The following is a 27,886-nucleotide window of genomic DNA, read 5'->3' on the forward strand; positions in this document are numbered from 1 at the left end:
ACTTTATATCAAGTCATATTTTATCTCTTGGGGGAGTGCCTCTTGAGATCAAGAGGCATTCTCTATAACCTTTGTCAATTATTACATCTTAGATATCCAACATTGATATTTGATACAAATATTTTCTACTCTATGGTTTTTGTTCAAAATTCATCGAGTTTTTCATAAAAAGCTTTTAATTTTATGATTTCTTTACCTTTTACAGTAGCTATCTATTCATTGTTTGAGAATTTTCCCTCCCCCAGTCAAAGATGGAAAAGGTAACACCTCCTTTTTATAATTTTTCTGATATGATCTTGTATATATTCAGTTCATATCAGATGCTAGACAATAATAGCAAGAAAACAATCAAAACAATGCTTTGGAATTTTGGAATTTGGCCAAGTTTCTTTGCACTTTTCTCCCTTCTTTGGGTGTGTGTGTGTGTGTGTGTGTGTGTGTGAGAGAGAGAGAGAGAGAGAGAGAGAGAGAGAGAGAGAGAGAGAGAGAGAGAGAGAGAGAGAGAGAGAGAGAGAGAGAGAGAGAGAGAGATACAGAGAGACAGAGAGAGAGAGAGAGAGAGACAGAGAGAGAGAGAGAAAGAGAGAGACAGAGAGAGAGAGAAAGAGAGAGACAGAGAGAGAGAGAGAGAGAGACAGAGAGATACAGTGACAGCAAAAAAGACAAAACAAGATAGGCAGAGGCAGAACAGATGGAGACAGAGTTAATAGGTACAGAACCCTGCATATATGGTTGGGCTTGGTTAGTGTATTGGTTTTTCAACTGAGCTGTTTTTCACCTATTTGGGGGGGGCAATAACATATTGTTCTCTGGGAAGGGAGAAAAAAGAAACAAAATGGAAAAAACAAAACCAAAGGATATCAATATAAAATCTTTTACAAATCAATACAAATCTTTTAAAGAAAGCAATACAAATCTTTTAGAGAAACTACATGAGGACAGGAGGGGATTCGGGGAAACTCTAATCATGCATTTCGGTCTTTTGAATCTTTAAAATAAAATTGTATTGATGTAATTTGTATAGTCTTTCTACAGATGAGTTGACAGGAACCAAAAAGATCATAAAAGAATATGCAGAGCAGAGATATTGAAAAAAGGAAAAGAGAACAAAAGGGAAAGGTAAGGGGCTGGGTCAATACCAAGACAGGCCAAGTAAAAGGGGCAGAAACAACAACAAAAGGTTTGGTGTGTTTTAAAGGCCAAAGTTGAAGTGAAGAAACTCATCCTGAAAGTATTGGGTACTATGGGAGAATTTTAAGCAGGAAAGTTAGTATCATAAAATGAATCCCTTAGTATGAGTATTTTGCTCATTGTGAGAAGGAGGTAATGGATAGTGAAGAAGCTAGAAATAGGCATCTCATGGTCCCCTGAAATCACAGGACCATCAGGAGAGCTGAGGAAGAAGGAATGTCTGTTTTTTGATTTAATGAGAGGATGAGGTTTCCAGAAGCCCTTTTCTTCACCTTTCCAATTTCCCTGAAGCTTGGTCTCCTAGAAAAACCATGGCAGCATTAGCCCTACAATGGGAATACCTGCTCCAGATGCATATAGGTAATCACCTGAATGTATTCTAGAGATTTCTACCTGCCAGGCTGTTCTGTAGGATACCTCAACAGATCTTCCCCTTGTAAGGCTGGACAACAAAACCAAAAATCACAGGTTTGGATGATAATCTACATTGACATACTTATTTCAAGAATTAGACCATTGTAAAAACAGTATATTTTTGTGTCTGTATGCCACCATCCATCCAACTGCTTCCCAAAGACTTTAAACATGGTACAAACTACAGCATGAAATAGATTGGGGACACTTGGTCACTCTATGACTGACTTAAAATACATATGTGATCATGTTACTCCCATCCTTTCACAAAAGTCTCCAATAGCTCTCTCAGGCCATCAGAATAAAATATAAGTCTGCTCACCTCCACCTGACTTGATATTTAAAACCTTCTACAAGTAGAGTCAGGCTTCCTTGAACTCAACATCTGCTGCCTACAGATCTTTTGAACCTTTTTTAAAAAATCGTATTGGTGTAATTTGTACAGCCTTTCTTCTAATGAGTCTGACAGGAACCAGAGAGGCCAGAAAAGAACAGGTAGAGCAGAGGTATTTGAAAAAGGAAAAGAGAACAAAAGGGAAAGGGAAGGGACTAGGTCAATACCAACACAGACCAAGTAAAAGAGGCAGAAAAAAACAAAAAAAGGTGGAATTTTTTAAATGAGGGAAACTGATCACAAAAAAGAGGAAATTCAGTTTAAGGAAAAGAAAAGGGGGGAACATACCATTAAAACAAAACTGAGGAGAAAAAACCAAGAGGAAAAAAATGAAGAGAGAACACATGAGACAAAGGAAGACCACCACAGAGTAATAAAATATAAATTTCTGAAGAAAGACATAGCTAAATGAACACACATTTCCAAGTAATCCTCCCTTCCTGTTTTCCTTCCCTGATGTCATATAGCTTTCCATTTATCCCATTACAGCTAATATAGTATTATACTTCCAGCCCCTTCTCTTCTGTAATCCAGGGAGAGATGCTTTGCAGCTCCTCAAGAGGACAAGTGAATGAGCTTCATTAATAAGATGAGTTATGTTCCTCATTTTAAATTAGAAGGAAAAAAAAGAAAAACTACTGCAAAAATTCCATACTTGGATGCTTAGTATATTTTGTAATGGCTAATAGAAAAGCAGACCAGTCTTTAGGCTGAATATGTTTGCTAACCATACATCATATAGTCCAGTTGAGGCAAATATATGTATTCCTCAACACTAAAACAACCCCAGAACCAGTGATCAGAATGTATTCTTTTTTTTTTTTTTTTTTTTTTTTTTTTTTTTTTTTTACCCTTAGGAAGACCATTTATTGAAAGTCATCTTAAAAGCAATAGTCCTGCCATTGTTTTTTTTTTTCCTCATAATAAATCTTTACCAAAAAACTTTCAATAATTGTTAACTTGTAAATTTTGACAACTACTTATTTTATTGTTGGGAATGAAACAAGACTGGGTCTCTTAAGAAATTTAGCATCTCTATCTTTATGGACACAAACCACATTGTTGTCACTTTTCATTAACTTCAATAACATTATGTACCTCCTGATTCTATGATAGTAAGTTTTAGCTTACTTGAGCATTGCGACTGTAAACCTGAGCAAGGCCTGGAAGCTTGAAACTCCTGACCTGTTTCTATCACTCATTTGTACTCAATCTAAATCTCTAGCCTATACTCTGAGTTGACATAATGTCAGAGAGTATTCATTCCATCTAAGGCTTTTATACAGAAATAGGATAATTTGATTTTTGAATGAAACTTAAGAGTTTTCTCTTCTGGAATGTACAGTGGGCATCTGGAAGAGGACTGAGTTTACTGGTAGACATTGCTTTAGAAGTTAATGTCATTTCTTCTTGTTAGTCTTATCTTTTAAGTAACTTTAGTCTGAATGAACTAAAACAAAACAGAGCAAAATGAAACAAGAAAGTCATAGATTTGAACAACAGCCAAAGTATTCTTCATTTTACAAAATAATGTAACAAAAATTTAGTTTTAACAGAGGAATGTTCTAATTCATTTGTAATAAACAGTGAAAGAACAATGGAGACCCCAAATCTCAAAATTAAAAAGAACTGACTTTCTATAATGTGCACGATGATTGAAAGACTGACATATTCTAATGAGTATCTGTACAACTAATTCTACAACTTTACCAGGTAGGAGCATCCAGCCTAGAAAAATCTTGAGTAAGGAAGAACCCACTATCTACTGAAGCAATCCATCCTAAATTTCAAGAACACTAATATTAGGACGTTTTTCCTTCTATTAGGCCCAAATCTGTCTCTCTGAAGCTGATGTGTTTTCCAAATACTTGATGATGCCCGCCATGTTATCTATTAAGTTTCCCTTCTCCTAGTTTATATTTCCCTTAAATCTCCTTCATAGACTTAGATTCTATCATTAAAAACTGAGCTCAATTTCTTCTAATGTAAAAATGATTGCTAGGACCTTGAGTTATCTCAATACTTCAGTGTGTCTGTATTTCATAAATTTAGGTATTTTTTCAAACTATACAAAATTGCTAGTATTTATGTAGCATTTTAATGTTTGCAAAGTACATTGCATATATTATCCTATTTGATACTTACAACAATACTCACTGGGAAACTTAAACTCAGAGGGATTAAGTGACTTGCCCAAGGTCATACAGCTAGTAAACATCTAAGGCTGGGTTCAAATTCATTTCTGTTTGCCTCCCAATTCTAGTTATTTAGTATGCTCTCTAGCCACCTCTGTAAAGATAGGAATCAATTTATATTTCCCTGTTCTATATAACTCTTGTTCATAAATGAAAAACAATCAATTAGTCAAGTTCACTGAACAGCTAGCATCATGACTGTTTCAGCAAGTGTGACTTGCTCGTGATTTAGCAAATAAGTTCTATGGAAATACTTTAGATACATAGAGACTAAGTTAGTAGCCTATGGTCACATAACTACTAAGCATCAAAGAAAGGGCTTAAAACTAGGCTAACCACTGTCCCAACTGCCTCAACATAAGCCTTTCTTAACTCTCTTGAATCACAGACTCCACTTCTGGCAACCTAATGAAGTTTATGGACCCTTTCTCAGGAAAAAAAAGTTTCTAAATGCATAAAATCAAATACACAGGATTGCAAAGGAATAGGATTATACTGAAACACAGCAATTTTTAAAAATTCACTTACTTATCTATGAATTCCTTGGAGATCCATTGACACCAGATTAAGAAGCTCTGTTCTACATAGATTTGTGGCCAAGTCCTTCCATTAATCTTGCAGAGGGAAATCACTTAACATGATGGAGACCTTCCTGTAATTCTCTATACAAATGAAATACTAAGAAAGCAATGGGCTGTTTATTGGTCATCTCTCATTCTTCCTACAACTGACCCACTTCCTTTTCTGGTTGCTCATCTCTAATAATATATTTAAAAACTACTTTTGATAGGATTCCTTTTGGATGGTTTTGTTTGTGGAGGAAATTGCTTCTGACTCTCCAGGAATATTCCATATCTTATAAGGGATACATAATCACTTAAAAGTGTTTGGCCTTAAAAATTACATGGAAAAAACAATTGGATGAAAAATGCTATCTCCAACCTAGAACATGCAATGTCTGGATTGCCTCCAGTAATCCAGTACATATACTTAGGGCAAACAATGCAGAGAGACAATGAACTTGGACCCCGGTTTGATTAGGAATGAGAATGCTGAGGGACTGCAATTAGGTAATGGCACAATCCTTCTACTGACCTCAAACTTCTTCCTGAAGAAATGGTCTCTCTGTTAGCATCAGTATTTATTTAAAGATGCTATACAGTTGCAAATCAGGAAACACTATCATCTTTAAAGAATTAAATTTTGGGTTACCCAAAGGGCTACAAATATGCATAATGTATCAATAAGCTGTAGCATATTAACAAGAATTGTGCACAAGACAGAAATCATTTCCTGTATATTAGCCAAAAAAAAAAAAAAAAAAAAAAAAAAAAAAAAAGAAAGAAAGAAAGAAAGAAAAGAAAAGAAAAGAAAAAAGAAATAGCTGAGTAATTGATAATGTAAAAGAGATTACCTATCCAGCTTTCTGGAGATTTGGAGGCAGAGATTAGACTATATGACTTCTTGAGATCCTTTCCAGCATGTCTGGATTTCTACATATGGAATGTAACATTTATTATAATGGCTAGTGTAGAGAAATCTGAGCTAAGAGGGGGTAAGAGGGAGTAAAGAATGCCAGATGTTCAAAAGAATTCTTTTTTTTAAGGGGAGGACTAATGCTTACTTGTACAAACAAACAGAAATATAACACTGGAATATATTCTTAAATAAACAGGAGTGGGAATTACTAGAAACAGACTAAATACTGAACACCAAGTAGAAGAAAATAGCAGCTAAGAGACCCAAATCCAAACAAATGGAACAATGTTTAAAAAGACAAACAATATTAATTTAATCGACAAGCAATATTCTTACATTAAAAAAAAAGAAGAATAGCAAGGAAGGGAATGAGGCGAAGGAAAAAGAGGTAGGAGTAATAGAAGAAAGAAAAGGGGGAAGAAGAGGATAAAAAACTGCCAGTAGAGAAGAAAAGCACAGTGGATAGAGCACTAGCCCTGAAGTCAGGAGGACCTGAGTTCAAATTTGACCTCAGACACTTAACACTTCCTAGTGTGTGACCCTGGACAAGTCACTTTACCTCAATTATGTAAGGGAAAAAAAAGAAGAAGATTAAAAGAGGATTAATGAAACATTAAAAATATATATTCAAAAGAAGTTCAGAGACGGAGGAGATGTAGGAGAAAAGGACAGGGAAAGAAGGAAAAAAAGAAGAATATGAAAAGAGCATTAATGAAACAAAAAATTTCAGAAGAGAAGTTCATAACAGGACATAGACAAGCAGAGCAATTTTATCATATATATATATATATATACACATATATATGTATACCATATGTATTTAATACACATGTGTATTTAACATATATCTACTACATACAGATATATTTAAGTCCAATATGTTACAGCTCATAATTGCATATAAGATCTATTTTCCTCCTCTTCTTTGTGTATCAAAATGTTCATGGGTTAAGATCATGCTAAAGGGTTATAATTTTTAAAAGGAAGAAAATAAATACTTTTCTGGAGATAAATGACAAAAATCCAATTGAAGTACAGGTCAAATTTTTAAAATTCTTTTAATGACTTTTAATCCAATAAATTTTAAGGGTAATTATGAGGTAATGTTACATATCTGCTGAGGGATTTTTGTTTTTGTTTATAAGTTTTGAGTCAAAATTTCATAAAATCATCAACTGAAAGTAGCATTGGTTTACAAAACTACATACATTTCTCTTTTTTGATAGTAATAGAGAATTTTATTTATTAGAAAATCCTTGGATGAGGAAAATTCCCCTGCATTTCTTTAAGTTGTGTCAATGGATTTGTTGTCAAATGAATGAGCAGAACAACAACAACAAAAGGGCTTAAAAGCTTACTTTTCCCCTTTCATATTTTCATCATGGCGACCCTTGATAAATAGTGCATTCTTTTTTAAAAGTATTTTTATAGCTTTTTATTTACAAGATATATGCATGGGTAATTTTTCAACATTGACCCTTGCAAAACCTTCTGTTCCAACTTTTTCCCTTCTTTCCTCCACCCCTCCCCTAGATGGCAGGTAGATCAATACATGTTAAATATGTTAAAATATAATTACATACATTTCAATACTGAAAGTGTGATTAAATCTTTGACAGCATTTACTGGCTAGAGTCTAACTCAGCTACCTTAGAACAAGACCTTTTTTAATTTAAGAAACAATTATTAAATGAACTCTAATTTCAAGCAAAATGTCCTTTTATATAGCAAGATGTCCCAAAGATAGCCTAATATGTGAGAATTCATGATGCTTATTAGCTTTGTGATCTTTGGCTAAGTCTCAGACTCAAGTTTCCTCACTTGTAAAATGTAGAGCAAGCCTCATCTACTTTATAAAGCACTTATACTTAATAAAATTAAATTGCATAGAAATATGATCTTATTAACATCATTATTTTTATTATTATTAGACCTGAGAAACTGATAAACAAAAGAGAAGGATGGAGATTTCTAACAGAATTCAACTTTATTATATGCTGTGTCCTTTTTCGGTTAAGGACAATTTCATTTGCAACACACAGAGTTGCATAATGAACCATAACTTGGAAAACTTTTCAATTTTGCCTACTTGTTACGGGAAAGGGAATGTTCCCAGACAGCTCATTATCATGAAACACTGGCTTCTTCCTTCTCTCATTCTCTGCTCCCCCCTCCTACCCTGAACCAAAAAAGAATCAGAATTACATGGAAATGGAAAGAAGAGAGGAAACTCAAACTAATTTAAACCAAATCCTTTAGTTTTCATTGCAGCTTTCATTTTGAAATGTGACAACCCAAGGAAGAGGCTGGGAAAAGGTTTTTGCTGCAAAATGATGCCTTGTACAACAGAAGAAAAATGACCTTCCATGTTGTGTGGAGAGAAAATGTATGCAGAAGCCAATTTCAGTGAAAAACCCACTAACTTGAACAGAGAAGAATTGGGTTCAATTCTTGACTATTTCTGAACTTGGAAAAGTCACAAAAATCTAATGACTACCTCTGTGTTCTCAGCCTCCTTCTTCCATTGCACATTGCAATTTTTAGCCTTACTTTAGCTCTACTAGAGCACTAAGAGGTTAAGTGATTTGCCCAACACCACACAGTATGTTAGAATCATAACTTGAAATCAGATCTATCTCAATTTAAAGCTGGCTCCCTATCCACTAAAACCAGCTGCCTCTCTACAAAGTGAGGGAGTTGTATGAAATGATCTCCATGGTCCCTCCTGTGCCAACATTCTGTGATTCTGGGTATATAAAGCATGTGAAGAACTGAACCAATGGCCACTTAGAATGGGAGGAAAAGTCCCATTCATCAAAACTCTGCTCATCTACTGCTCAGCAATAATTCATTCACTTTAGACGCTATAATGGTGCCTTCATTGGCCACTAGTCCAATTCAATTCAACAAGCATTTATTAAATGCCTACAATGTACAAAATATTTCATTATGCATTGAATAGAAAAAGCTAAAGTGAAAAATAGCTCCTGCTGGTGAGGAACTTACTATTGGCTAGGGACATGATAAGGAGAATACTGATCATAGCTTCGTGGAAACTTAGTATTAGAAGAGACCTCCAAAGTTTAGCCATAAATCTGGGCCCGACTATCCCCACATCCTGTTATTTAAATAGGACACTCTAAGGTACATGGTGTTTTCTCATATCAACACGCACCAATATCCTGTTGAATGGTTGCTTTGCACAACTAGCTATAGCTAGATTTGTGTTATCTTCTTGAGTTTACTTTAGTTCAGAGCTCTACAGCTAAGTCAATCTGTAAGCAAACATGCCTTCCTGAAGTATGGGAACTCTTTAAATTAATCTCTTAAAGAGCAGAAGCTTGTGCTTTAATGGAAAAAAAATCATATTATTCCTAAGAAGCTGGTTTCATACCTGCATCAAAAGAACACATTTTTAGAAGTAAAAGTGACCTTAGAGATGTTTTTAATCCAATGCCCTCATTTAATAGGTGAGAAAACCGAGGCTGAGAGAGGTTGTCATTTAGTCAGATATTAAATGGGAGAGGGAGGATTCAAACACAGGGCTGCTCATTCCAAATCCAGCACTCTTTCCATTATACTATGCTCTCTTGACATGATTGGCTCATACAGCTTGTTTCTTAAGGTGATGTCCTGCCCGAAAATGAACGATAAGAATTTTTATGTTGAGCGTCCAATCACCCAGGCCAACTAATGGATGATTTCAAAGGTTTTATTCTTTTCAAAAATGACCCTCCTATTCAATTAACCCAAAGAAAACAAGAGGCCAAGTTTGAAGCAGTTTGCTTTCTGCTTCCCCATTTAAGGCATTCGAGTGACTAATGTGATGAATTATAAACAGGGTTCACAGAAGAATATATTTGCATGAGTCAATGAGCTGCAACTGTTTTAACACAATAGTGACAGGCTCCATCGCCACAATATCATAATAACAGTAATGAGTAAATATCACTTTAATGCCAAAATACTAAACAGGCAGGAACAAATAAACAGCAATGGACTATTGCCGTAATTCTAAGCCACCTTGTCAAAGACCTCGGCTCAAAACGGCATAGAATGTTTGTAGCGATGTCATGGTTTAGAAGGTGGGCTAATTAGCTTCTTTTATTGAAGAAAATTGTTTTTCCCTACTCTTGCTAAAAAAGGGAATGAACGCAATTTGACTGAATTCATACATTTTCCTTTAAGCAACGGGTAATTTGTGAGTTCCCTCCTAACACTACAAGGCTTTAATAAAAAAAAAAAAATTAAAACCACACAAGTAGGAAAGTAAAAAAGAAAAGAATTGATTAGTTCAGAGGAAGCAGTAAAACCAAATTAGGAGAACCATTTACTCTATGTAGTTCTTCAATGTAAGGCCAATAAGCCAATGCTAGCTTCATTATGTACTGCCTGGATGTTTTTTCATTCCAAAAGAAGACTTTCCAATTGACTAGAAACAAGGTTTTAATTATGATCATTTTACTTTTTAAAAAAAAGAAAACAAAATAATAAAGCAGATCAAAGATCTTTTTCATACCTCCCCATCCCATTGCAAATGGATTAAAATAAAAGTACCACTCAAAAAGGAAGGAGGCAATATGAGAAGATGATGAGATGATGATTTATCTAATCCCCAGTTCTATCATTGCTTTGAAGTTGGGCAAAATCTTTAACATCTTTGGGTCTCAGTTTCTTCCTCTGTAAAAGGACGAAGTGGGGCTGGATAATAGTGATGAACTGCATAGATAATGATTACATAATTGTTATTAGTATATAGGAGAAACAGTATTTAAATAGAATCTTTAAGAGAAAAGAAAGTTAGTATAGTTGATAATGGATTTAAAGGCTGGTCATAATCCTGTTGTCTTTAGAAACTTTTAAATATCAGCTGAGGAGGGAAGTTTAGGTCCAAAGCCTAGGTTAAACTAAGGTTTTTTAATAGGCCTCAGATTAAGACTATGTAAAAAATGAGACAGAGAATAGTCTCTTTTATTCTAGAAAGATACTTTAAAAAACCACAACAGTCTAGGAAGGGAAGATTCAGATTTCTGGCCAAAACAGAAACAACTGCTATTTACATTCACTCTGAGCCAAATCGGCCCAAACAATGACCAAATGAAGGTTGGCCTGAAACTTATTGTTGTCCAATCAATGAGAGTCAGAAGGATCTGTGTTTAAGGCATTTTTTCCTTAAGAAGAAAATCTTGGAAATTGAAAGGATGTCTATCAATTGAGGAATGGTTGAACAAGTTGTGATATATGGATGCAATGGAATATTACTGTGTTGTAAGAAATGATGAGCTGACAGATTCCAGAAAAACCTGGAAAGACTTACATGAACCGATGCTGAGTGAAGTGAGCACAATCAGGAGAACATTGTATCCACAATAGCCACATTGTGCAATAATCAACCATGATAGATAGCTCTTCTCAGCAATGCAGTGATGCAGTGATGCAAAACAGTTCCAAGGGACTCATGATGGAAAATGTTGACCACATCTAGAGAAAGAACTATGGAGTCTGAATACAAATCAAAGAATACTAATTCCATTTTTTGGGGGGGTGGGGTTTGTTTTGTTCTTTCTCCTGGTTTTTCCCTTTTGTTCTGAGTCTTCTTTCACAACATGACTAATGTGGAAATATTTTGAATATGACTCTACATGTATAACCTATATCAGACTGCTTTCTGTTTTGGGGAGAGGAGAGGAAAAGAAGAGAGAAAAAATTAAAGCTTAAAATCTTACAGAAATGAATGTTGAAAATTATCTTTATATAATCGGGAAAAATATTATTAAGTAGGAAAAAAATGAGAAAAAACTCTAACCTGTAAACCCCAAGATTTATTGCCAGGTTTCAGTTATCAAAATTTACATTCTTTAGGGCAGACAGAGGGAAAGGAAGGGATAGGAGAACGAAAAGCAAAGAAAAGAGCTACGTTGTCCAATAGGGTCCCCAGTGGGACAGATCCTCCTCCTATACACAGAGGCCTTAAAAAGGCCAAGGTCTCCTACTGCATCCACAGCCATTTCCAGTCATTCTGGTCTATATCTGGCCACTGGACACAGATGGTTCAGGAGGAGAAAGTGAGGCTGGTGACTTTGCACAGCCCCCCCTCCCTCAAATTCAATTCACATGCATGCCTTCCTGATGCCCTCTTCCAGAATGAAATACAAACAATAATGGTAGAAAAGCTACAGCTACACCTGGAAGGTTTCCTGGTAAGCTTCCATTTAGTTGGGCATGTTTATGTAAACTTGGACCACTGGGAAGAAAACAAAAGGATGGCAAAGAGATGTCTGTATCTTCCCTGTGAATATGGGTAGTAGCTATGCTTGACATGTACTGCTGAGAAAGCAATCATTTTACTAAAAGGGTGAGTCTGTGAATAAAATTTCATCTAAATACAACCCTGACTGATAGAGGGCATTGCTTTGAAACTGTCCCTTCCTCTTGGGGATATGACTAAGAGATGAAGTTAACTGGGTTCTTCCTGGATCATTTTCACAGGTGATTGTGAGATAACAGGCACAATCAATGAGGTAAATGAGGCTCTGTGGTAAATGGCCAAAGGAATTGCTCCAAACCCAAAAAGACACATATTTTTAGAAAGCTTCCCCAGATTTCCCAAAGTTAGTAGTCCCTTGGGAGGGGAGGAAGTAAAACTTCATACAGGACTGGATTTTGTGCCTAAAAATGTACCAAACACTTATAATAATAATTACAATTATTATTATTACTATTATAGTTAGAACACATCATTCTTTGATAAGGATATGGACTGCTTCTTCATTAAAAAACAAACAAACAAACAACTTATGGCAGCTACCTAGAACATTGTGCTGTACATTGCTGAATTGAGCTGGGGCGGAAATACCTCAGGGAAATTTTTATCCACTTAAATGAAGTCAGAATGCCCATTCACAGGTAAGAATTTTCTTTCCCATCATTAATGTTGCTCCATATTCAAAACTGGACTTTCTGGAGAAGATGCATGGGAGTATGGGAGAAGTCAATCTTCATACATATCTATGTATGTTGACATAAATAGACATATATATACATATATATAGACATACATACATGTATGTATATATGTGTATGTACATCTACACAGACAGATTGCCCCATTAGACTATTAGCTTCTCAAAAATAGGAACTATTTTTGATTTTGTATTTCTAGCATGTTTGATATATGGTAGTCATAAATTGTTTTTTATTCATTAATTTATTTATTCATATGGGGCAAAATTAAATTACAATAAGTTATTTCATGCTGCCCATTTAAGTAAATTTGAGAATTCTAGTCAATATATATTGTTTCTTCAAACCAGACATTAGAGAGATGTGTTATCCCAATACTGCCTCCCCAAAAGTAAGCTTATCACAGAAAATCAAAGGCATATTCTTTTGCTGTTTAATTGCTCTAATAACCACGTAAGTAAATGCTTCACATGCATAGATGAGATTCCATGGACCTGATTTGTTTCTCCCTATCTGTATACTTGTTCAAATCTGCAGAATCCAGTCATTTTCCATAAGTCTCTAATTCATGACTGGAAACCATAGCCTCTTGTACAATCTCCCATGGCGGTCATAACAGGAATGCTTAGAAATGAAGACCATTGAGAAATTCTTGGTGTGGTCCTTTAATCTTCTCTAAACAAAATAACAACAGCCAAAATGTCCTCAGAGCTTTGAGATTTACAAAGTGCTTTCCTCACTCCAAGCCTGCAAATTAGGTAGTAGATTATTATGATTCCCACTTCCAAAGCTGAAAGCAAATGACTTGCCCAGAGTCACAGGCCTTGGAACAGAGCAAGAAACTGAATTTAGGTCTTTTCACTCCATTACAATTCTCTGGAAGTGAATAAATAAAGCTGATAAAATCATGTTGCAAACGGGTTTTGCCTCTCTTTATTCCCAGATGCTTGTTGAGAGACCAAAAGGCATACTCAATGAAAATTTGTTCAACTGCTCCCTCTCCCAGGAACAATGGAAACATTTTACAGGGATAAGCTATAAGAGGATGTTTCTCCATTCCTATATGCAAAGTAGTGATTTTTTTCTTATCCCTTTGTGGCTTAGTTAGGGAAAAGCTTTTCACTATTCACTGGGTCATCCAGTAACCAGCCAAGTCTCAGGCTTGCCTTTTAGTCTGTCCACAAATATAGAGAAGTTGGAAGAATCCGGCTTTACTCTTAGCACAATCATACTCTTCTGGATAAAAGGGAATATAAAAAATGGTGTTGCCAAAAAATGACATGGTAAGTCACTATACAAGTCAAAAATCTAGAACTTTTTCCCTGAGGCAATTGGGGTTAAGTGACCTGCCCAGGGTCACACAGCTAGGAAGTGTTAAGGTCTGAGGCCATATTTGAATTCAGGTCTTCTTGATTTCAGCGCTGGTGCTCTGTCCACTGAACCACCTAGCTGCCCTGTTGTCTGATACTTTTGAAAAGTACACTAGCAGAGTAGCCATGTACAAAGAGAGGAAAAGCCTCTTTTGCCCCATTTGGGAGGATAGAAGTTCAATTCTCTGCCTTCTCTAGGAATCTCTAGGAATTCTCTAGGAAATCCTTGGGACAGACCCATAACTAAGGCAAAGTGAGTGAGGTTTTGTCCTAGGGCTTAGAAATCAGGAAGATATTAACAACACACACCCATACACACACACACACACACACACACACACACACACACACACACACACACATATTTTTAAGCAGACAGATCCAACCAAGCATCTAGTCAACAAGGATACTTGAATAAAACAGGTTGTTGTTTGTTCTTCCTTCTCAGAGGACCATGATGTCAGGGAGGTGATACCATGACATATAAGTGAATTGGATTTAAGCTTACACAAGTAAGCTCCTCCATGGCCAGCTCTGATTTTTTTTTCCTTTCAGTTGTGACAATCTTCTTATACTAGGACGCAGATAAATCACTCTGGACACAAGTTTCTGTTCTACATGCAATGGTCTTTTCCTGAGGTCTCTTACCCTCTCTCTCTCTCAGGTGCAAGGCCTTTCCTCAAGGTCTCTTAACTGCCAACTTTTCTTATCACAAGTGACAGAACTGTCGGTCATAGCTTCCCTGGGCTGGAGGATAGGGATATTTGTGGGGATGCTCTGGTGTTTTTCTATATTTATTCTAATTTTCTGTGATAGTTCTTCATTGTACAGCTATCCCTTGAAAAGAAGAGTAAAACCTCAATAAGAGCCAAGCTGTGAAGGACATATATAACCCATACATTTAAATACTTGAATAGAATATTACAGCGTGCAAAAATATTCACAGCAACCCTTTTTGTTGTGGCAAGGAATTGGAAAGTGAGTGGATGCCCAACAGTTGGAGAATGGCTGAACAAGTTGTGGTATATGAAGGTTATAGAATATTATTGCTCTGTAAGAAATGATCATCAGGAGGATTTCAGAGAGACCTGGAGAGACTTACATGAACTGATGCTAAATGACATGAGCGGAATCAGGAGATTATTATACACAGCAACAGCAAGATTATGTAATGATCAATTCTGATGGACGTGGCTTTCATCAATAGTAAAATGATTCAGACCAGTTCCAATGATCTTGTGATGAAAAAAGCCATCTGCACTCAGAGAGAGGATTGTGGGAACTGAGTGTGGATCATAACATAGCATTTTTACTCTTTTTGTTGTTATTTGCTTGCATTTTCTTTTTTTCTTTTTTTTTCCCTTTTTGATCTGATTTTTCTTGTACAACATGATAAATGTGGATATATATGTATATACACATATACATATATATACATATAAGAATTGCACATATTTGATATATATAGAATTACTTGCTGTCAAAGGGAGATGGTGAGGAGAAGGGAGAGAGAAAAATTTGGAACACATGGTTTTACAAGGGTGAATGTTGAAAATTATCTTTGCATATATTTAAAAAATAAAAAGCTATTATTAAAAAATAGAATGTTAAATAGAATTTTAAAAGAATGGAATGTGAGTTCCCAGCAGAAGTTGAGTTTGGTGCTATAAATTCATAGGATATTTAAGAGCAAAAAGGAACCTCAATGGTTATCTGAGTCAATCTTAATCTGGGCTATGCTACTAACTTCATAGTTATGAAGCATAACTTTAGGCAAATTTTTTTCTAATTCAAGTTTTTTATTTTCAAAACATATGCAAGGATAATTTTTCAACATTGATCCTTGAAAAACCTCATGGTCCAATTGTCCCCTCCTTCCCTCCCTTAGATGGCATATAATCCAATGTTATGTTAAACATGGTAAAAAAAAATGTTAAATCCAATATAGGCATACATATTTATGCAATTATCTTACACATCAGGTGCCCATTTCATATTTCCTAATTTTTGTGTCTCCTTTCTCCTCAAAATAGCTTATACTTAACTTACCTACGTATTTCCTTTTGTAGTTGTCATTATTCACTTATTTCAGACGTGTCCTATTCTTTGTAGTTATCTTGGGAGAGATACTGGAACCATTTGCCATTTTCTTCTCCAGCTCATTTGATAGATGAGGAAACTGAGGCAAAAAGGTTAAGTGTTTGCCCAGGGTCATACAGCTAATAAGTGTCTGAGGCCAGATTGGAACTCAAGAAGTTGTGTCTTCCTGATTCCAGGCTTGACACTCTATACACTGTGCCTCCTAGTTACTCATGCATCTCCTCAAGAGAATGTAAGCTCTCTGAGGGCAGGAAATGGTCTTTGTTTTTGTCCCTGTAATCCTCAGTGCCTAGCCAAGTACCATCAAAAATCAATGTCTTTTGAATGAATGAATGAATGAATAGCTAATTCAAAGTCACACAATAATGAGTCAAAGGCTGAGCAGGAAATTAAAGAAGTTCCTGATTTTCAAAACCTGAACAACTTTTTTTTAATAGCTAGATTTTTAGGCAGCCAAAACAATCCTTTTAAGAGACTAAACAAGCAATAAAGAACCAAGTTCTCCCCTTCCTCCCAGAACCTCCCAGAACATACTTGGACTAACTCCACAGGAGGTGCAGCTCTTTTGACACACAAAAGTGTCATGTCATGGAGATTTTCCCACTGGGCAGGAATTTAGACCAGATAGCCTTTAGGGGCCCTTCCAACTTCCAACTTTAAAAGTCTGTGACTCCGTATGACCCCAAACATGCCGAATTTAACTGTTTCTATGAAATGGAGAAAATATTTAGCTGATGCTTTGGCAAGAATTTTTACAGTATACAAATTCTCAATTATGATTTTCTCTAATATGGATCTGGAGAAATATTCATATCCATGACTTTGAAAATCTTGTTGGGGAGAAGAGAGAGGAAGCAGTAGTAGAAGAAGGAAGGCAGTTCACCATGGGGTTGAATGAGGGGGATGGGAGGGAGACCAAAGAAAAGCAGCCAGGTTTTTAGAAGGAAGTAAGGGATCTCAGAACCTGACACAAACTTTGAAGGACTTTTTGGCTATGATAATTGTAAATTGAAGGGAAAGAATCTGTCTGGCAAATTTAAATCAACAAATCTACTACTACTACTACTACTTCAGACAAGTTCCACCTAGTTGGAATGCTCTCTCCACTGCTCCAATTACTCACCCCCTTTGACTTCCTTGTAGTCCCAATTAAAATCCCACCTTCTACAGCCTTACCCAATCCCTCTCAATTCTAATGCCTTCCCTCTCTGTTAGAGTTTACTTTGTGTATGTTTGTTTGCAACTCATCTTCCCATTAGATCATAACCTCCTTAGAGACAAGAATCTCTTTTTGTATCCCCAGCACTTACCCAGGCACATAATAGGTATTTAATTAATGTTTATTGATTGATCACAGCAACAATAGCATAAAGCAAAGTGTTTTAAACTCCTTATCCTGCAAACATCCATAAACTTCATTAGCCCATTTAACAGCTAAGGAAACTGAGGTTAAATGACTTTTCTGTGGTCTCATATAGCCAGTAAGTGACTGAGGAAGGGTTCCAATCCTGATCTTTCTAGTCCCATTTCCATTATTCCAGGCACTACATGAGACAACCTCTTCTAACCTCAATAGAGCTCAGTTTCCTCAGTTGTAAATTGCCAGAAGCAGCCTGCTCAGAACACTAAAGCAAAGGTCAAAGAATGACGGACAATCATGGATCCTGTAGCATTGCAAAAAGAAGCTAGTGCTTACCAGTATTAAAGACAAGATTCTCAATCATCTATCATTTATCTATCTATCTATCTATCTATCTAAGCAATTTCTCAGAATTCTAACCCATTCTCAGGTTTTCAACAGGTTTCTAGGTTCACAACAGATTACAAGTAGAAATTAGTAAGTGGTTAGTAGTATCCAGAAATTTGGTGGGTTGATTTGGTGGTGGTTGAGAGTTAGTGGGGCCATCCAAGAAATGGATAATTCCATCTATGAGTCCTCAAGTCATGAAGTGATGACCTGTCTTAATAATTCAGGATCATAAATATAATCACTATTATCTATCCTAATATAATTATGTGATTTTTGGTATTTTATTTTGTGTTTATGTGTGTATGTTTTCTTATGTAAAAATGGCTAATATATTATCAAGATAAAGTTAAAATATTATTTAGGGCTAATATAGAAATATGTTTTACATGACTTCAAAAGTTTAATTAATAGCATGTAGCTTGCCTTCTCAAGGTATGAGGGAAGAAAGGAATGGAAGGAGTTTGGAAGTCCTTTTTTTATTATTTTTATAATTATAATTTTTTTGACAGTACATATGCATGAGCAATTTTTTATAACATTATCCCTTGTATTCATTTTTTCAAATTTTCCTCTCCCTCCCTCGACTCCCTCCCCTAGATGACAGGAAATCCCATACATTTTACATGTGTACAGTATAACCTAGATACAATATATGTGTGTAAATCCAATTTTCTTGTTGCACGGTAAGAATTGGATTCCGAAGGTGTAAGTAATCTGGGTAGATAGACAGTAGTGCAAACAGTTTACATTCAATTTCCTGTGTTCCTTCTCTGGGTGTAGTTGTTTCTGTCCATCATTGATCAACTGAAAGTGAATTTGATCTTCTTTATGTTGAAGATATCCAGAAAGTCCTTTTTTTTTTTTTTTTAAGATTGTTAAAATTTTAAATTGTTAAAAATGTTTACATGTAATTGGGAAATATTTAATGAAATAAAAAAGTTTCATAGAAGGAAAATGCTAATTATTTCAGACTTCATGGAAAAGGGGGATAAATATTAAATTTAAATAGCAGTATATTTTATTACCATAGAAATACCAAAAGAGTAAGGATACTAAGAAGTAGAATATTTCTTATAACTAGTGTTGTGAAGAAGCTGTTCCAATTGGAACACTTTGTAGACTATGAACAATGACGCGTACAAATCACTCTTTATCTCTTCATAATCCTCCCCTTCCCTCCAAGTTGACAGAGTAAGAAAGGGATTACAAGTAAAAGATGATATATGCAGAGTGATAAGCACTTCTTTATTTGAAAGAATTCATGGCATTTTATATTGCCTCCACTGTGTTGAGCTAATGGTGGTAACATCATTCCCTGCTTTGAAGATGGGGAGACTGAAAAGATACTAAATGACTTAAAAGTTGTTAATAAAATCAGGGAAATTAAAAAAAAAGAATTCAGGAAAATCACAGTATTCAAAAGTCATGAGAAAAATTCTTAAATCATAGACACTGAGAACTAAAAGAGTTCCCTCCCTCAACTAAGACCAAGAGAGGTAAAGTTATTTGCATAGGGTCATAGAATCTCTCTCAAACTATCCATCAAAGAATCTTGGGGGGGGGGGGGCATAATTTCCCAGTATATAATAAAAGCACTACAGACTCCAGTTGAGCTGTGATGCATTAATCTCATTCTAAAGCAGGAGATAGGCTTTATTATTCCAATTTCAATACCACTGTCTAAATATCCACTGGCAACCTGTAGACTGGCCCTGTATCCTGATTGGGATTACTTAAAACATATAAAACATAAAACTTTAGGAGACTGGGCTGTTTCATTCATTGTATCTGTATGTGCAATGTCTAGCATAAGCATTTAATTAATATAATAGGTTGAGATGAAGAGAAAGTAACTAGCTAGTTAGATAGACAAAGATAACTTTTACAGATATGGTACAACTAGGTGGCACAGTACATATAAAATAGTATGCAAATAAAATTTAGTGATAATAAATCATAATTTTGTGACCCCCACACTCAGTCATAGGATCCCATACAGGGTCAACCCACAGCTTCTTATAAACTTTGATTTAGACAAGCACATTGTCCCAACCCCCATTTAAAAAATAAGGAAACAAAGTCAGTGAGGTTAAATGACTTGCCCATATTCACATGATTAGTAAGGTCACTTTATCTCCCTCTGAAGATATCTTTGCCTATGAAATAATACCTATTATCTAAAGGATTCAATGGAGAAATGTATGGGTCAAAAAGAAGATAAATTGGTCCCAAAGAAGCAAAGGAAAATTGATGGACAGCCCACATGCCCTATTAGTGTCCCTTTAATTCAGAGAAAGCAAGGAAGACCCCTTGGTCATCGTAATGAATTTATAGAAGAACACAAGCAAGATGTATAACTTGTAACTAAACAGGAAATCATAGAGTGGTTGTTTTTATCTACATCTTGGTGAAAATACCTACACTAATGAGATATCAGATCCATTTCTAACCCAACCCACAAGCATGTGTACAAAAAAAACTTTATCCTAGGCTCAAAGAGTATGTGACTTTGCAGGGTTATTTTGAGGAAAGCATTGCAAATCATAAAGTTTGATGCAAATACGGGCTTACTATTACTCCCACTTCAATCTCAAAATTAAATCACAGTGGTTACTGGCATCTAGAGATTGGATTATTTATCCCTTTTATTCCATATTGTCATCATTCATATCCTACAAGGCATGACTCTAAAATTGTGACTGATCACCAACTGGCCAAATGACAAGTATAAGTAAGAAAGGGGGAAACCAAAGTGAAGGAAAAAAGAAGAAAACCAATAGATAGTAGACTAAAAGAGGAATTGGTCACATAGGGAAAGAAATATTTGGAGTAGCTTTCTCCAAATACGTGCAGTTTTTCTGAGTCAGAGGCTAAAAGAACAGCATGACAAATAACTGTAAGAGTGATAAAAAGTCAGAACTACCTAGTTCTGAAAAGGAAAAAAAAAGATAGACAAGTAATAGTAAAGAGAGAAAGGAAATTTAAGAAGGAATCCATGAAAATATATCAAGAGATGCTGAGTTAGGCCTGCAGCAAGAATGACAGATAAGAGAGTACTGCCTCAGCAGACCATAAATTCCTTGAAGTCAGGAAGTCATTTTTCATTTTTTTGTATGGGTCCCCCATCTCCTTTCTTGCCTCCCCTTGCATCAGGCTTAGTATAGTGATTCCCATAGAATAGGTGCTTAATAAATGCTAGTTAAAGTAAATCGATTAGAGGTAGGTAGGTGGCAGAGTGGATAGAGAAATGGCCTTGGAGTCAGGGGGGTCTAAATTGAAATCTGGACTCAAGCACTTACCTACATGTGTGATTCTGGGCAAGTTACTTAACATTTAGTGACTCAAAGATAAATAAAAATTAAATAGATTACTCATGTAAAAATCTGTCACAGACCTACAAATAGCTGACAAGAGGCTGAAAATTTGATGAAATGGGGGCAGTGATCTGGGTATCTGCTAAAGAGATGGAAATGACCTCGTTCAAATAATTTATTCTGCTCTTTGGTGGGTCTAAATTCTCATTCTAAGAGGGGAGGACAATCTAAATACAAATGTGAATTTCATTTTAATCAAAAATTTGGGGCCTCTTATGGCCTACTCTCACAATTCCACTAAATTTTCCTCTAGAAACTAATGGTAAAATTGTTATCTAATCCAATAAGTATCCAATCCTCAACTGAATGCATAGGAAAGAACAGGATACTTCAACCCTGTTTTTCATGTATAAATTTTAGAAGACTTGAGTCTCTTTTACTTAACACATAGTACATAATAGCCACTCAATAAGCATTAGTTAAATGGAAAAATGAATGAACAGCATTCTCTGAACTTGTCCCTGAATTCCTCCACTTGAATTTCCTCTGATGTCTCATCATAGAGTACATTATGGGGAAACTTGGAATGCTAATATCTCTCCATATAAATTTGGCAAGAGGGAAAGGAACTCTCTTCTCTATCTTTCCTACTAAACAATGTGAATGGACCATGGTTCCTGTGTCCTGGAACAGGATTTCAATTAGGGTAGAAGAAGAGCAACATACAAAGATGAAATTTCTAAGGCTGTCAAAGGATGAAGAATTAGGTGCTCTGGGATGAGAACCAGAGAAGGGCACTAAGAACATAAGTTTGAAAGACTTTGGATGTACATCTGAAGCAATACTGTGTGTCTGTCTCCAAGGAGCCAACTAACTGGAACAAACTTAATCCAAGATTGTCAATCAGGTGTTGAATTTTATTGGCCACAGAAATTCACCAAGATTAAAGTGTGGAGGAATCATAAACAAATGCGTGTGTATAGATTATCTCCAAGCATGAATAAACTCCAAGGATGTTCCTTATTGCTTCTAGAATAAAATGAAATTTTATTTTTTATTTATTTTCTAGAATAAAATAAAATTATTGGCCTAATTCATGATCTGGATCCAACCTATATCTTCAAGGCTAACTTCACCTTATTCTCTTCCTAAAACAGAAGTGGACTACTCGCTGTTCCCTGAACTTGGCATTCCATAACTCATTTCCGTTCATTTGTACAATTACCCAAGTCTCAAAGGCACTCCCTTTAAGTCTGCCCAGAATCCATAGCTTTCAAGGCTTAAAAAAAAAAGTCACTCCTTCAAGAACCTAGATCCTTCCCCACTCCCCTATGTTTTGAGTAAGGTTTAAGTTATTTTTACATATGAATGTACAGATTGGATCCTCCCTTCCCACAGAGAAATGAGAACCATGGAAGGATTGGGAGTATTTGTTTTTGTCCTTATTATCGCTTCTCAATGTGCTTTATACATAGTAGGAATTTTACTATTTGTTTGTTTGTTTTTTGAATTAAATTATTTGCTAAATAGAATCACAGATCCTTGAAACAGTGAAGAAGCAATACTTAAGCATAAAACTGTATAATATCATAGTAATTCAGCACCATAAATTACAATGATTTTATGGGAAACTTGGAATGTTAGTACCTCATCTCCCCCATATAAATCTGGCAAGAGGAAAAGGAACTCCCTTCTCTATCTTTCCTACTAAACAATGTGAATGGGCCTGTGTCCTGGAACAGGATTTCAAACAGGGTAGAAGAAGCAACATGCAAAGATGAAATTTCTAAGGTTGTCAAAGGATGAAGAATTGGAGGTTCTGGGGTGAGAACCAGAGATGGGCTCTAAGGAAGGAGTAAAGGAACAGTGGGCACTTGGGATAGTGAAGGAGAGTGGAAGCTGCATGAAATAATTCATTCAAAATTTGGAGGCAAAGAAACTACTTTAAAATTCCAGTTCTTCAACTTATTGGTTTGGGGTAAGCACTTAAACCTCTCTGGGATTGGACTACATGGCCTCTAAGTTTCCTTTCAACTATATGGGCCTATAAATCAAAAGAGGAATGAGTGGGACACTGTGGAAAGATCTATAACAATAAGAGATATGGAAAAAAGAGGAAAATGGGGAATTTCCTAGGAGTAGTAAAGAAGGAAGTAGGGATTCCTTAAGCAGCCACCTGGTCATTTCCAGAAAGAGGACATCTATAAATTGAAGCCAGCCTATACTTCTGAAAATATGAATATAAATTACCTTAGATTTAAGGGATAGTATTTTCACCAAAAGCCCCAATGCTCTCATTTTTCCAAATTGAGTTTAAATACTTTATTTAAAATTTAATTTAAGAAATAATTTTGAGTCTCCAAATGGTACAGCTGTGAGACTTTGATAGTCAGACCAGTAGAGCCAAACTTTGAGAAAAGAAAAAAAATTCATTTTAGCATGAAATGCATTGTTGTTCCCTGTTCTTACTTCTCATTTTAAAGCAGCCATAAAGGGAAAAAAAATCAATGCTATATCTGATATGGTGTTTTTGGAAAAAGGATTTGTCAGATAATAATGACGAAGTTACTTGCCTGTTATCAGATCCAGCATTAATACATTTGTAAACACATAGACCAATTATGATAGTAAAGAATTTCCTATACTTCTTTGGCCTTTAAACTTCAAACTGTTAGTAAATCTTTCACTCCCACTGTGTCTTAAACATAAATAAAACTTAAAATAAGGCAACTGTATGGGAAAACAATTTACTACACTCTAAAAAGACACACACATACACAAGTCATTAATTGATCCAGCATGTTGGCAGTTCTAGAGAACCTTTTTAGATAGAGATAAATAATACAATAGACTTGAGGTTGAATCAGAGGGTGATTTTAAGACTCCAGACATGAGTACAAGCTAAGAAAGTATTCTGCTTTGGTTATTAAAGATTTTTTTTTTAAATCATAAGGGACTAAAGCTCTTTTTAACTACACGATCACTATTACACACCCTCAGATTAAATATTACTGACTTATATTTGATTTATAAAAAGTGCATGAAAGTTTCAATACTTTAATCTTAAAATTTATTGAGAGACCATACAAAGTGGCGCATGTCCTATTCCCAAAATCAGAAATCTAGACTTGAAAGGGACCCCAAAGAGCATCTGGGGCAATAATCCCATTCTATAGATGAGAAGACTGAGGCCATTTGCTTGAGGTCACAATGGCAATTAACATTATTAGCAGCATTTGAAACCAGATCTTCCTGTGCCCAAGACAGCACACTTGCTACCATGTCAAGTTCCAGTGACTGAGAAGTTACCCAAAGTGTCAGTAGGAAGCATGTTCATGCCTGAAGTTACCTGATGGATAAAGTGTCCATATGAAAACAAAACCAAAGTAGTTATAATATTTCTGAAGAAAAAGCAAATCCTAAAGTATCCTTCCCAACTCCTCTACCCCTTGCCAGTAAACAATCTCTTTCAAGAATGAGAGCTTTTTTTTTTTTTTTTTTTTTTAAAGTTTTGTGGGACAACTAATCACTTTAAAGCAAAGACCTTCCCTCCCTCCTCTTCATTCTTCATGCCACAGAATAGTATGTGGGAAGGTATGGGATTTCCCTTAAACTTACTAACCTGTTTCAACCACTTTATTCTTGTAAAACAATTGCTCTCAACTCAACAAACTACAACATATCTCACTAACAAGTGATAGGTTCCCTTTGACAGATATGGGCTCTCGGAATGGAAATCTGCCCTGCAAAAGGGTTTTTCTATGGATCTCTATCTCTCTGTCTCTTTGTCTCTCTCTGTCTCTCTGTTTGTCACTGTCTCTGCCACCTTCCCTCCCCCTTTCAGCTCAGATGGCATTCCCTTTACTAAACCTCACTCTTTCATATTAAAAAGACCTTTTGAAAAAGAATTTCATTTTGATCCCAACGCTTACCATGTGGGGTAGCATCTGACAGTCCTATTCCTACAAGTCTTTGGGGAATTATATGTACACAACAAGGGGGAAGGGAGGAGATAGGGTGTCCTTCTTAGGAATCACTTTATGAGCACACATAACAGGTGCTATTTTGGGCTCCTAGTCCACTAGTCCACTAAAAGGGAATACTTTGTCAAGCCTGATTTGTTGTTCTGTTCCTGCAAATGCAGATATTCTCCATCTGCAAAAACACTTGCAACAGTTAAGAATGCTCCGCTACATAGTATCCCCGGCTTTCTCGAAACAACTAAGAAACACTTGCCCTTCCCAGCTTGCAATTAGCTCGTCACCAAACACAGCTCCCAAGCAAACTAAGCCCTCCATCCTTGGCCTGTGCGAGGCAACGTAACCGAAACTGGGCATAACTTTATCCCTTTCAAACTTTCCCCGCTTGCATCAGCTTGAAGCGATTTACAATCATGTCTGTTATTAGTTTTCCTTCTGGATAACTGAAGGACAGCACTTCAAAAAAAAAAAATACATATTATTTACCACTTACTCAAGCCAGGGAAGAAGAAAAACACTTTACTCTTCCAGGAAGAAATGAAACACAACCTGAAGGAACAAGTTCACCTTGGGTGTGCTGCGGGGAGAAACCCTAACCTCCAGATACCGGCATTACTGGCTCAGGTGAAGCTCTACCTGATGGCGCCCGGTGACAGCTATCCCGGCTATCAGATCCCAGATCAGTTCCACGGCTGGCAATCCCCAGGGAAAACTGTCTCCAGTCTCGGCCCCTCCAAATCCAGCTCTCCTTATCCGTGAAAGTTTCCTCATCCCTTTTCACCCTTTCCTTGCCACTGTTCAGAACACGCTCTTTCCAGATCCAGTCTCTAATCGCTCTGTCTTATCACCCGTACGAAAATGACCTCGGTTTTCAAATTGAAGAAAAGCCGGCATCAACCCCCCTCCCCCCAAAACTTGAAAGGCGCAGAGAAGTCGGTAGCTTTCAGCCCAGGATCTACTTTCCAGATGGAAGCAGGCGCTAGATGTTTCTCGGAGTCTCCATCCCCAGCGCCTCCTTGCCATCCCCACCCCCACCCCTTGCCCGCCCAGCGCGGTGCTCCCGGGCCCCCCCGCTCGCTCACCTGGATGGGACATGGTGGTGGTCTCGTTCGTGTTGGTCCCCACGTTGTAAATGACCACCGCCGAGGCGTTCTGCATGAAAGCGTGCCGGATTTTGTCCTTCTCCGAGCAGTTGCCCTTGGGGATGAGGGCTATCCAGTGCTTGACGTGGGCCGGGACGGCGAACTTGGTGTTGGGGTCGCAGGCCAGGCGCTCCTGGACGGAGCTGGCCATGGCCACCCGGCCGTGGGCATCCAGCTTGGGCGAGTGCTCGCCGTAGCGGCCGCACTCGCTCTTCTCGCTGCGCAGCTCCCCCGAGGCGCCCAGCGCCCCCGCCGCCGGCGACCCCGGCTCGATGTAGGTGATGTTCACGAACGCCGTGTACCATTCCTCCTTCTCAGCCACGGTGAAGTCCAGACACAGCAAATGCACGAAACAAAAGGAAAGCAGCCATGTTGAGAGAGCCAGACTGCGGCACGCTTGGATGAGAGACATTGCCATCTTTCTCCTCCGCCGGGCGCCCCCCCTCCACCCGGTCCCCGCCCCCCCGCGCCCTCCCCCCACCCCCGTCCTTGCAGTTGCCGTCTCCCACCCCCTGCCGGGCTCCGCCGCCGCCGCCGCCGCCGCCGCGGATCTCTCCGGTGTCAGCGCCGGGCTTCTAGGACGCGGCTCCCGGGGCTCCGGGCCGAGCGCTACGTCCTCAGCAGCCGGAGAGAGACTGCTTCATGCTCTGCGCCCAGGGCCCGGCGGGAGGAGAGGAGGCGCCCGGGCGTCGCTGGGGAGTCGGGCTGGCCAGCGGTCCGGCTCCCGCTCTGGCTTGCTTCCCCTCCTCTCGGATGGTGGTGAGGGGAGGAAGCGGCTCCGCGCTCCTCGGGAGTCGCCTGCGCCCCAGCGAGGTGCTGCTGATGCTGCCCGGAGGAGGAGGCTCGGGAGAGGCAGCAGCTGCCGTGCGCGTCCCGCGGCCGCCGCCGCCGCTGCCGGGCTCCTTCCCCTCTTCACCAGGGACATGTACCGGGAGCGCGGGGCTCGCCTGCCAGGGCAGTCTGGGGGACTTTGGGGGGGACGGAACCAGGGAGGAGGAGGAGGAGGAGGCTGTGCGCCTATGTTTGCGCGTGTCTGTGTTTGTGTGTGTGTATATGTGTGTTTGCGCGCGCGCGTGTGAGTGTGTGTGTGTGTGTGTGTGCATAATATGTGCGCCCGAGGAGGAGCTTAATGTGATGTCAAAGCTTAGACTTCAGTTTAGCCAGCTTTCCTCCCTCTCGCTCTCTTTCTCTCTCTCTCTCTCTCTCGACAGCAGCGACACCTGCCGGGTTCATTCAATTCGAAAAACACCAAGCATCTCAGCAACTCTTGAGCCATATATATATAGTCTTAGCTCCCCGGGGCACCAAGAAGTAGCTTGCAAAGAGTTTGAATTCGGACAATAAAGTAAACTGTACCAGTTACACGAACGAACACATTAAAATAATTTAGCAAACTTTATTTTTTAATTTTTAATACCAGCATTTTATTTTCAAAATACCTGCAGATAGTTTTCAGCATTCATCCTTCCAAAACCTTGTGTTCCAAATCTTTCTCCCTCCCTTCCTTCCATCCTCCTCCCCAAGATAGCAAGTAACCTAAGTAAAACACGTGCAATTCTTCTAAACATATTTCCACAAGACATTCAGTGCTCTT

General features: G+C 37.6%; 1 protein-coding gene across 2 annotated transcripts in view; it reads right to left on the reverse strand.

The window, feature by feature from the left end:
• Positions 1 to 26,745, reverse strand: part of RNF150 (ring finger protein 150) — a 325,703-nt gene extending 298,958 nt beyond the window's left edge. For both annotated transcript variants that reach the window (XM_074275042.1, XM_074275041.1), the window contains exon 1: positions 26,233 to 26,745. In XM_074275042.1, the coding sequence (XP_074131143.1) occupies positions 26,233 to 26,710 (478 nt within the window). In that variant the 5' untranslated portion in view covers positions 26,711 to 26,745. The remainder of the gene's footprint in view (positions 1 to 26,232) is intronic.
• Between the last annotated feature and the right edge of the window lie 1,141 nt (positions 26,746 to 27,886).

This window comes from Sminthopsis crassicaudata, chromosome 6 (assembly GCF_048593235.1).
Source record: "Sminthopsis crassicaudata isolate SCR6 chromosome 6, ASM4859323v1, whole genome shotgun sequence".
Classification (NCBI taxonomy): domain Eukaryota; kingdom Metazoa; phylum Chordata; class Mammalia; order Dasyuromorphia; family Dasyuridae; genus Sminthopsis; species Sminthopsis crassicaudata.